This window comes from Aythya ferina (genome assembly GCF_964211825.1).
Source record: "Aythya ferina genome assembly, chromosome: 3".
NCBI classification, from domain to species: domain Eukaryota; kingdom Metazoa; phylum Chordata; class Aves; order Anseriformes; family Anatidae; genus Aythya; species Aythya ferina.
Window position 1 is genome coordinate 52,844,538 of NC_140298.1, and position 12,566 is coordinate 52,857,103.

General features: G+C 36.1%; 1 protein-coding gene across 18 annotated transcripts in view; it reads right to left on the bottom strand.

Annotated features, from left to right (window-relative positions):
- The window catches only part of SYNE1 (spectrin repeat containing nuclear envelope protein 1), a 307,251-nt gene that overhangs the window by 134,829 nt on the left and 159,856 nt on the right, over positions 1-12,566 (bottom strand). For all 18 annotated transcript variants that reach the window (XM_084515528.1, XM_084515529.1, XM_084515530.1 and 15 more), the window contains 9 exons: positions 11,372-11,536; positions 9,542-9,859; positions 8,099-8,254; positions 6,631-6,801; positions 5,395-5,721; positions 3,927-4,079; positions 2,492-2,659; positions 1,332-1,508; positions 378-524 (listed from right to left, as the gene is read on the bottom strand). In XM_084515528.1, coding sequence (XP_084371654.1) covers positions 378-524; positions 1,332-1,508; positions 2,492-2,659; positions 3,927-4,079; positions 5,395-5,721; positions 6,631-6,801; positions 8,099-8,254; positions 9,542-9,859; positions 11,372-11,536 — 1,782 coding nt within the window. The remainder of the gene's footprint in view (positions 1-377; positions 525-1,331; positions 1,509-2,491; positions 2,660-3,926; positions 4,080-5,394; positions 5,722-6,630; positions 6,802-8,098; positions 8,255-9,541; positions 9,860-11,371; positions 11,537-12,566) is intronic.

The window sequence follows — 12,566 nt, forward strand, 5'->3', positions numbered from 1 at the left end:
TCTGTGTTGATGGTACTATGAAACTAGGTGTCATGTAGGAACTTTAGTAGACAGAGATAAGCAGTTAGACAAGCAGAAAGACACAACCTCTCTGCTAAACACATCTATGGAATATCTGAGCAGTTTTATCTAATTAGCCAACGTTTTCAAGTAGCATATTTCTAAGTATTAAACAGAGCTAACAAAAGCCCTGTGTGATTTTTCACCTAAAGTTATTTTTCCTTCAAGGTACTCCTTTTTGAGCTGGGGACAAAAAATGAGGCTACACAGGTGTCTGAGGAGGCTAGAGGGAGTACCTAATTTCTATTAATATAAAGCTCTTACGTGAAATCACCTCATTAAGGATAACTGAGCATATTCAAGTGTTGAACTTTTACCTGTTTAACTGCATCTGCCAGGCTGAAGGGTGGCCAGGTACTTGGCTTTAATTCTGACTGTATTGTAGACAGCCAGGTCTGGCACTGTTGTAGGGTATCCTGATGATTAACATGCTTTTGGAGTTCATGTTCCAAACTCTGGTATACCTAAAATAAACAATTTGGAACTTCATTACATTTTCAAACACCATTATTGTCTCTCTTCCCACACCTTGCAAACTGCAGAAGAAAAAAGAACTGCTAAGATTGTAGTTACTTTAGCCCTTGTACAAACTACCATGGGATAGTTAACTCCTTAAGCTCCCACTGCATTTGTGGATAAAACAGACAATATCTAAAGCGTAACTACTGGAAAGAGAAAATAGAGGTGAAAATGAAGAGTATTTTCTCTAATTTCTATATTATTGTCCATCATTTTACCATTTTTATAGTATGAGGTTTTACCTTCCTCAACAACTCTTACAACTCTTACTTCTTGCTGTCCTGATCTCCTAATAGGGACTGACCCAGTTAGCCCTTCTTTATTGTATGTTCTGGTTTAACTAAGACAGACAGTATTTTCTTGTACATAATTAAGACCAGTTATTTATATATTTAAACAACTGGCACTAAAAGTGTAATTTGTTCCATCATTTTTGAAGTAGAAATAGCTTTATTTTCTTGACTGTGACTGCTCAGAAGCTTCTATAACATGAATGCTGCAAGGGAGTGGAGAAATTAAGTACAAACTTCTGGATGATACGCAGCTAGTTCTGCTGACTGCAAGGCAACATTTGGATCACAAGAAATTCATCTGCACCACAGTAATGATGAAATGCTATATTAGGAGCCTATAGGTTCAATTTATTTTGAAACAGTAGAAATTTATACCATTTGAAGAAACAGAAAGCAATTACAGAAAAAAAAATGTTGTTCTTACACTGTATTAAAAATGTTTTTTGAAACAAGACTCACCCTTTGGGCTGTACTGCATATGGCAGAATAGCTGTCCCTTGTCCCCTGAAGATGGCTTTGTATATTTTGCTTAAATTTTGCTTGAAGATGTTCTGTGCATTGGTTGATCAAATAATCACCTTTACTCTTCAGGTTGTTCAAACGATCTTCAAATCCTGCAATTTCTTCCATGATAGCCTAAGAAATAGTTAACATATTTTGAATAATATTTTAAATTTAGAATGTGTTCTGATCACTCCTTGTCTTCAGATGTGGACACAGGTTTTCAGGCAACGTGTATTGTTATAGTCAAGCTATTAGAATATACTTTCATTGTAAAATCATTGTTAAAAGTATTTACATAGATATTCCACAGAAATGTTTGCAGTACTGTTGTAACGTGTAAACATTATATGCTCATGCCCCAAAACAGAGTGCCCTTTGTCTTCCTTTGATCTCCAGGGTTGCATCAAATTCTCTTGTGTCTAATGCTAAGGACAAAACCTGATGCTGAATCATATCTTATTCCATAAGCTCTTCAACTGTAGAAAGATCTTTGCATCAGATTTGGCTGAGCCAATTTTTTATACCAAGAGGTTACTTAAAGGATAATATGTTAATCACAGTGAGGTAAAAGGTTTCAATATTCGCCCTTGGAAACTCAGTTTCTAAGTGTGTATGTGGTGGTGGGGATTGGATTATGCTTTATTTTATTTTACAGAAAGTATCAGTAACTGAGGTGGTGAGTACTTATGACTGATAACGTCAGTAACAATACCTTGAATTAAATCAATGGATGAAATATGACACCTTAATACTTGAAAATTTATTATTATTTTTCCTTAAGTGTCAGAGTCAAAAACACCTTAGGAGTAAAAAGACCCTAATCTGCCTTTTGTGGTCTATTCCTTGGAACTTCTCGTAAAGAGTCTGACATGAAATTCAGATCAGAGTACAACAAAGTTCTTGTGCAGATTCAATTTGACCCAAGATACAATGCTACAACAAAGTAAATATGTTCACTGTGTTAATGACACTGGTGCTCATTTTCACTGTTAACAGTAGGAGGAATAAAACAGATGAATGAGAAATAACTAGAGCTTTGGAGTGAAGACACAGAAGCAGAGAAGAAAAATTCCAATTTACCCAATAAAGAAGGTTTACCAAAGCAACAAACCCACCTTATGGTTGGCTAGTTGCTGAGTGATTATCTCAAGATTGTTACTCTCCATGAGGTCAGGGCTAACCAGCCTGCTGGACATATGTAGTAACCATTTCTCTCCTTCTTGCAAATCACTATTGTAATCCTCATGTTCTTTTACTCTCGCCTCTAAAGTGTCAACATATGCCTGCAGGTTCACAATGACCAAAATTAAAACGTAAGAAGAATAAAAACAGAACACCAAGATCTTGAAAGCATAGTAAGAATCTTCCAAATTTATATTCCTATGAGTGAGTCCTGTCATTAGACTGTTAAACCAGATACCAACGGGGTTAGTTGTGTGAAAAAAATATGTGGTACTGAGTGGCATTTTTATTTAGGGTGAAATAGTATACTGAGAAGGTTGAAGAAAACAGTGAAGATTCTGTTTCTTTGAGAAAAGAAACATTGTTAACTTGACATTAAATTCATTTCAAAACAGCTATTACAGACACCGAGAGACTGCACATGACCTACCAAATGCTATGGTTAGGTATTTGCTGCCTTTATACGTACATCTACTTGTGACTCTAGCACACAAAACCATGAGTAAATACATTGAGATAATATTATTTTCCCCCCTTTGAAAAAGCTTTTCATGTACTTTACTGAATTTAACTCATCAGAATTATGTCTACTACAACAGATATCAGTTTTGTGGTACAAACCAGGCTGTACAAATGTAAAAATCAGCTGTGAAAAAAAAACTTTTAATCTATTATTGGATGGATGGATGGATTGGAAATTAAAAGGACTTTAATAAGATGGTTTAAGGACTTAATATGATGAATAATGATGGTAATGAATATATGATGACATATACACAACACATATAATGGTGATAATAAAATAATAAACTATTAATTACATTATTAATAAAAATCAATAATTAAAATATTGTTAAAAGAAATTATTAAATTATTAATAAAATAAATTAAATAATGATGAAAATAATAACATTCATAACGAATAACGATTACGATGGTAAAATGACTTTAACTTAATTTGTGGAGCTTTTCCTTGTTAGGCGTATAACCTGTTTAAAGCTGTAGCCATAATCATACTTAAGGACGTATTTAGTATTGAGTGTTTCAAAGTATTACTATATGTAGATTCATGTAGATTCATGCAGACTCAATGAATCAATGTTAATTTATATTGTCCTTGCTGAATTAACTTGAATCCATCTTAAAGTTCATTTTCGTCAGTGACCTCCATTCAGTAGTGAAACTAGATTAAATGAAGTTTGTGTGAGATGTAGCAGAAGCAAGAGACAAATAAAAGGTAAGGAAACCTAACTGGCTCTGTGTGCAGAGTGTAACATGATAGAAGTATGAAACAAATAGTCAACTTCTCAAAGAGGGGAAAAATATAGTAATTTGGAAGAACCTTAATTTTTCTTTCTGACTTTTTACCTTTGTTGCACTGCAGAGTTCCTGGTAACTGCTCTGAAGGTCTAGAATGTTGCTCTTTAGAGTCACGTCATTCACCAGATCAAAAAGTGCTTCTCCTTTTTCAGTCACTGATTTTATTGAAGGCTCGTGGGACAGAACGGTCTGCTGTATGGACTACAGTGCAAGCAAGAATAGCGAAATATTAATTGAGCACTGAAGATCTATTTCATTCGCTCACCTTTGATCTGAAGTATGGCCATATATCATCCTTTCCAGATGAGAAGAACTTTGCCACTACTGTGGGACTATATTTTTCCAGCTATGCCCTGAGACAACAGCTTTGCAGGAACCTAACAGCAATTGATCCTTTTGTGATTGCCTAGTAGCATGCCTAACAATTTGGAGCTGCTATAGGAAAGTGAGTTAATATGTGTGAACAGTTAAATGCTAAGGATAAAATTTGCTCTGAGGAACAAATTCTGTAAATAGGTGGGCAATCATCACCAAATCCCTGCCTTTAGGGAGATAATATATAACAGATTAATGCATAAGTCTTGAATATAAAGGGTATCTAGTCTGAGCTCCTGTTGTCATTGTTGTGCTACTGGGTCAGACAGCATAGTACATGGCAGTATGTACCACTTAACGGTGAGATACAAGTTCCTCAAACATGTAGCAAGCAAGCACACAGATCTTCTATATGACTGGGTATTTAAGCTTGCAGGAGGATGGGGTGGATAAGTGGTTTGGAGAGAAAGCCTTGGTGCTGTGCAAGTACTGCTCAGCAACAGCAAAAGCATTGGTATGCTGACAACACTGTTTTAGCCATAAATGCTAAACACAGAGTTGTATGGGCTGCTATGAGGAGAGGTGTCTTCATTCCAGCCAGGCCCAGCGTACATCTTACGAAAGGTATGGAAGCCTGGAGTATTTCAAAAAAGCATCATTAAGATAGGCAACAGTTTTGATCTCAATTATTTTCTACTCACTTTTACAAGTGGAAAAAAAAAATCATAAAAATGTTAATTAAAAACAGAGGAAGCCATAGCAGCTGACTGTCCTGGATGTCAGTTGAGCTGGGACATTCAGCTTTAACCAGAAAGATGATTAAGCAAATGTAGACAGGGGAAATGTCTGCAGAGAAGAGAGACCAATTATTTTCTCTCCTGGCTTAAATGGAAGTTAACTCTGTTGATGTCAAAGGAATTGCTCACATGTAAAAATAGAAATAGAATTTTGTTTCAATACAGGACATTTTCAAATGTAGAAGCCTTATTAAAACTTTCACTTTGCATATCTATGTGCCCACTCTGATTCATAGATGTAGGCATCATGCATCTTTTCACTTTTTTGCTGATTTAGATACCCAGATCAGAGATATCTCATAAATCTAATGAGGACACTTGAACAGACACTTGCATCAGAAGATTTGTTGCAAGTCTCTAGGTCAAAATTCATTCAATAGTGCAATGATATGATCACTTTTTACCTTATATTTGGACAACTGGGCCTTCTTCTCATAGAGTTCACTCTTTGGCTCCACTGGAGCATGTAACATGGTTTGGTACTCTGTGAGCCACTGAGTCTGTGCCTTGTATTTGTCTGAGAACTCCTTTGCCAACTGAAGGCATTTTTCTGAAGTCATGTGTTCTTTCCTGATGGATCCAGCCAACTCTTCAAGCTGTTCCACATGATCACCAATTTCTTTTCTTAACTGGTCAACTTCATTTTCTTCCATGTACTTTATAGCTCGCTCCCCCTTCTCACGGGCAGATTTTAGTAAACTGTGGCCTATGTCCATATCACTCAGCAGCAGCTGTGAAAGAAATGTTGGTTAACAGAAAATGCATACGAGCTCTTGTCTCTTTCTTTTTGATTCAGTGTAGTTCTATTATTAGTGATAGGATAACACTTTATTATTGTTATTATTATTATTATTATTAAGGACACAAGGAATTGCTATGGAAATTAAATGGGCTTTTAATTACAAAATTACCTGAGGTTAACTTGTGATAAACTAGAAAGAAACAACAAACAAACAAACAAACACAAAAGAACATCAACAACAAATGAATGCTTCTGCTCTGCGCTGGGCTTGTGAACATAAACACAGAAACTCAGGTCTATCAGGAGATGACTCATACTCGAATTCTGTAATGGATGAAAGTTTTCACTTAGTGCATTATGTTTAAGCTACAGGAAACATGAAAAACTCATTTGCAACTCAGATGAAATGTGAGTTTTACTACTGAATTATTTCAATGAAGTAAAACAGGAAACAATGCATACTGGTATAAATACGGGAATTATAATTAAGTATATAATATTATAACTACTGGTATAAATACAGGAATGCATACAGGAAACAATGCATACAGGAAACAATGCATACTGGTATAAAACATGGCAGGATGATGTGGGAGGAAAATTTATTCTAAGCTTTAACCTGAAACAAAATATGCCTTATGGCATAAAACATGCCTTATGGAAAGAGAGGATTATATTATTTATGACTATGCATAACCTCACCAACCAAACTGTGATGTAATATGTATATGACATGAGAACACAAACTTTTATATTTGGTGATCTTTATCCTGTTTACTTCTCTGGGCAGAGTGAAGTTAGAATTTTGAGCAGCTGTTAAGATACGTGTTAAAATATAGGCACTTCTTGGTGAACAGAAACTGAAGACAAAAAACAACTGTATTCAAGAACACTGTACCTCTAGTTCCTGCACTTTTTTCTCCATTGCTGTTTTATCCAACACATCAGACTTGGTGATCACATTTCTGAAGTTCTTGTTAGTAGCTCCGTACCAATTTGTGTAAGCACTAAAAGCCAATTCTGATTCCTCCATACTGCGTATCTCTTCTTCCAGAAACTTTATTTGTTCCTTCAAACAGGTATGGAGGTTAGGGGAAGAAATGAGAAACACCTTGATATTTGTCATAGCTATTGGTTAGAGAGAGCAATAAATTGCCACTTATCAATAAAACCTGATATACTAAGATTAAATATATAGTTTTTGAGTCCTTTCATATCTAATGGATAATTCTTACTGGGGTCTTGTCAGAGTGTACATACCACAATCACTAATGTTAAAACTGAATAAATGCTAGACATGGAAAAGGGACTTATATTTTGCAATTTGTATAGTGACTTGTGATTATGTCACTATGAAGCACTTTCTACCTAAAGTGACTTGAACACTGTATCTTATCCATTCATTTTTGCCCACATCTATCTATATTATATATATATGGTAACATGAAAACATTTCTCTAGTAGTAATTCAGCCTTCAAATCTGCTGAATTCTGAATTTCTCTCCTGAAGCTGACAAAAAAGGTAGTAACATCTGATCAATACTGAATATTTTTGAAAGAGCTTCAACCTGATTATTGTTCTCTAACACATTTAGACCAATGAAATCTATGTATATGCATGGTTGTTTACACGTATATAGTTATAAATGTGTGTATATATTTATATGTAGATAGTTAAATAAACACAGATATGTATGTGAACATTGTATTATGGAATCTACAGTAATGAGTAAAATTTGATAAAATCTAATTAAGAAAGTCTATCTTACCTGTTTCTCAACTGACTATTTATAATTTTATAATGAATAGTTGGACCCAGGAGTTGGACTCAATGATCTTTGTGGGTCTGTTGGGAATTGGCATAATTGTTCGATCTAAGCTTGCTTTAAGCAACCAGGGGTATGCCTTAGAAATCTCAGGGCCTGCTGTAGCTGAGCAAACCAAGCTGCCAGAGTAACTGTGAGAAGCTCCCACTGCAATGACTCCCACATCACCCAATTAAGGAACTCAGATAATATTGTTATCAGCAGCTGGCCTCAAGGACTAGGTCTACGTGGCCGTTAAGCACAAAGGGGGTTGTTTTCCTAACTTCTAATCAAAAGGGGGGTTCTTTTCTTGCAGGTGGTGTTATTTTCTTAACGGTTTGTCTGAGTGCTTTTGACCAATAATCTTGTGTGAAACACTGTCCACCCCTGTAAAATTCACTATAAAAGTTGGGCTATTCGGGCAATAAAATGGTGAAGCATGATCTGACTCTGCTGGTGTCTGTCGTGCTTTCGTCCGTGCTTCGCAACATGGGTCCCTTTAAACTTGGGATATTCTATGATTCTATGAATCTATAAATTAATTACTTAATCATTGCTTACCAAGACATGAAGAAGGAGAGTTTGATATCGAGATGTAAGCTGTGTAGCCTGGCTTCCCATTCTACTTGTAGTGAGACTTTCCTCTAGTATTTGCTGAGCTAATATCCCAACTTCCTCCACATCATCTTTGTAGATTGTAATTTCTTCATGCCACTTCTATGACAAAAGACATTACCCAGCTTGTATGACTAATTCAAACAACTTAAACACAACAGGAATTTAGTTGTAATGGTTAGGAAACCATTGAAAGGAAAACAAATACCTGGAGTTACAACGGGAAAATTAAACAGAATCTGATGACAGTTAACTGAATAAACATACAGGATGTTTTGCCCCCCACTACTCTGCCCTGGCGTAGCTCCATTTGGAGTACTGCATCTAGGTCTGGGGCTCCCCAGCACAAGAAAGCTGTGGACCTGTTAGAGTGTGTGCAGAGGAGGGACACAAAGTTCATCTTGGCGTCAGAGGCTGGGACACCTCTCCTGTGAAGAACGGCCAAGAGAACTGGGGATGTTCATCCTGGAGAAGAGAAAGTTCCAGGCATACCTCACTGCAGCCCTTCAGTACTTAAAGAGGGCTTATAAAATGATGGAGAGTGACATTTTACATGGGCAAATAATGATAGGACAAAGGAGAATGGTTTTAAGATAAAAGAGGGAAGGTTTAGTTTAAATGTTAGGAGGAAGTAAATTATTTGCTCAGAGAGTGGTGAAGCACTGGAACAGGTTGCCTAGAGAAGTTGCGGGTGCCACATCCCTGGAAGTGCCCAAGGTCAGGTTAGATAGACAACTTGATCTATTGGGTAGACCCAACCCCCTTGGCAGTGGGGTTGGAACTAGATGATCTTTAAGCTCGCTTTCAACCAGAGCCATTCTGTGATTTATTTTATGTTTTTACAGTATTAAATGGACTGAATTTATTACTTAGTACTTTTTTAATAAATAATAATAGAATTGCAGGCTGGAAGTCCTACAATTTTCTATCTTTTTTTTCCTGTTGCCCAAATTCTAAAAGAGACCGTAAACCATAACCTTGGATCTTTATAAATGCACTTCCTTTGTTTCTTCAGAACCATGTCTTCCACTTCTAGTGACTAAAGAAAACCACTGCATCAACACAGCAGAGACTTTACAACACGGCTTATGACGTTTTATTTTGTTACTATATTAACTCTTCCCCACTCCAGAACCTCAGTAATGTCTTTTCATTCCACAGAGCGCAGGAATTACAAATCATCCTTATAAGATTTCAGCATTGGTATAACCACTGTTTTATAAGTAGAACAGAGGAAATCTGGACCCAGAAGGCAAAAACTCTCTTGGATACATCATTCTGAGTGTCTACACTCAGATGATCTCAATGATTCCTGTCATTTTCATACTAGGCACTGATGTGGAAAGCTCACATTCCTTATTTATGTAATTCCTTCACTATATTCTTTACCTTCATTTGTTGAAGCTGCGTCTCCTTTGTTGCTCTGCTAGACTGCCTAGAAGTCCTGACAGCAACTTTCTCCTCCAAGTCTGTTAGCCAGTCATTAACTTTCTGAATTTTTTTCTCCATTAACCTCAGCCTGCTCACAGTGGCATTTAGTTGGCTTCTTGCTTCAGAAAGCCTGTGCTGATAAACTTGCCAATCTTGCCGTACAGATTCCAGGGCTCTGTCTTCTATCTGGGGCATGCCCCAGGGAATCACCTCCTCTCTGGCATGAACAGCAGCATTCAGTAAGGCTTGTCCTTCTGCACAGTGGACCTGCAGCTCCTGTGAAGGCAGAATTATGGATACATATCCTACATTAGCAGTTGCTACACATGACAAATGAAGCCCTGGTTCTACTTCAGAGAAAAGCAGTTATCTATCCATTTCCTTTATCTATAGTTGAACACACATTACACTATCTCTAATAAGACCTTGCTGACATGCTCACTTACAAAGCAAATCCACTATTATTATTATTGACAAGAGAGTTGTAGAAAAATATTGACAAAATTTACATTAAATTCCTTCCCCTCCTAGCCTTATAATGGACTCTGAAACAGTAGCTGCCTGAGCTGTCATGGGAGCCTGCAACCCATTCAGCACAACCTTAAGCTCAACATTTTCCAGCTGTAACAAACACACTGTAAGACTGATTCTAAAATTAAATTTCTTTAAAAGCAAGGAACAAGATGATGGTTCATTTTATTTATTTATTTTTAATTAAGACACCTAATTATTTCTATGTTTCTATTTATGTTTGATACATAATCCCAAAATAATTCGATACCTTCTTCTGGATATATGTTTTTTTTTTTTTTTTTTTTTTTTTTTTTTTTTTTTTTCTCCCATGTTTATTAGAACTTGATTAGAAAGTATTCAGGGAATCAGATGAGGAAACCTAATCAGGAAATGATCTGACCAAAATACAGTTATATGTCTTCTTGGTTTGTATTTGAAATATATACTAAGATTTTCAAACTGGATTCAGATTTTCTAAACTCTTAATATTAAGGTTTATATACAGAGACATTGATTGCACAAAGATTTTCTCAGTGTTCTGTCCTCACAGGGAACAGTGGGATACTGGGAACACTGACTAATTCTCTTGCCTCTTACTAGTGGCTGCAGGGAATTTCAGGTCTTAGTCTGCTCTGGTTTGGACCACAAACGCTTGCAGAAGTTTGCCAGGTTTTTCACCTGGCCAAAAGTAATAAATATTTCATAACATGGAAACTCAAGCACAGCCCTTTTCCTAATTCAGCAACAAGCCTGAAAGTATCTTTAGTCCTTTTAAGATTATAACTGAGAGATTACTGCAGTACTTTAGGTTCACCCTTCATTATCACCTGGGGAATTCAGTGAGAATCTTCCCACCTCATCATGTGAGGCAGCCTACATGACTGGAACAACTTAAAGGTAGGTAAGTAAGTATTGGACTGTAAGCAATAAAAGGTGAAAACTCAATGAAAAAATACTTCTGATATTCTATGAAACACAGGGAAAATAGGTAGTTTCTTCACTATAGGCTAACATCTAAAATAAATTCAGTACTTGCAAGAAACCTGCATTAGTACAGCAGAAGAATTCATTCAAGTCCTGATGCTTTTATCTGGAAATGAACATTAATGTTCCCACGGACTTCACTGGAACCACTTTTAAGCAGTATATTACTTAGATATAGCATGTTTCTAAGTCAAACAAAGATGTATTTTTTTTTGTCCAGCAGTTAATATTCTGTTATTTTACAAGTAGGATTTATTTATTATTTTAGTTAGTGTGTTACACATACTGTACCTGTAGATCTCGGAGTGTTGCCTCCTGTTTCTTGACATCACCTTCAAGATGTAATAAACAGTCGAGTTTTTCCTGTTCCTTCTCCAGCCATATTTCAAATGTCTTCAGATGTCTTTGGTACTCCTGATGTAGGTTAAGCAATCCTTCGGCTTTTGTTACTGCTTCCTGTTTGTTAAAATGTTTATACGTAAGTGTATCATTAAACCAAAAAAAAAACATAAATCCAGTACTGAGATCATAGTTTATGTCCGATGCTAAGCTTTCCTAGAATTCAAGACTAATTGGATTCTGAGGATGGTTTGATTGATTATAAGGAAAGAGGGCTCAAATGTGGAGATAGAGATAATTATCCTTAACAATTATTCACTTAAGTTTGTGAATTCTGGGATTTGAAATTCTGATCAGTGTTTAATTTTAAATGAAACCTCAGTTTATAACAAAAGATCTGCTTATTTCTTATACCATTTTAAATTGTTTACTAAAGTTATTGATGAGACTATAACTTAGGATTTTTTCTTACATTATTATTATTATTATTATTATTATTATTGTTATTGTTATTATTATTGTTATTATTATTATTATTATTATTATGATGATGCTAGTAGAATAATAGTCTCCTAAGAATATCTAATATCTTCAGGTTTGAAGACTATCCGAGTCTTTTGTGGGCAATTCCTGTAGAACACGCTAAGAATAAAACTGCAGTTTGTCCGTGTATGTGGGTGAGCAAACAATTTCACAACTCAGCACTAAAATATTACCATATCTGGAATACAGAAAGAAATGCATCCTGCATCAGCACAAGACTAATCTTTCCGTTGGCAAGAAAATTGTACTACATGTAATTCAGACCTTGGAGGAACTGAAGGGAGCAGGGAGGAAAATTCATATGAAGGTAACACAGGCTGTGTTCCAGGGCAGCAGGCTACGCAAGAAGAAAAATATTTTCACAAATATGTGTAAATCTATAGTCTGCTTTATCTATTCGTAACAGTTCAGGGCAATGGGAGAAAGAGTACAGCTGTCCGTTTTTAAATGTCCTGTCCTCACAGGGAACAGTGGGATACTGGGAACACTGACTAATTCTCCTGCCTCTTACTAGTGGCTGCAGGGAATTTCAGGTCTTAGTCTGCTCTGGTTTGGACCACAAACACTTACAGAAATTTGCCAGGTTTTTCACCTGGCCAAAGCA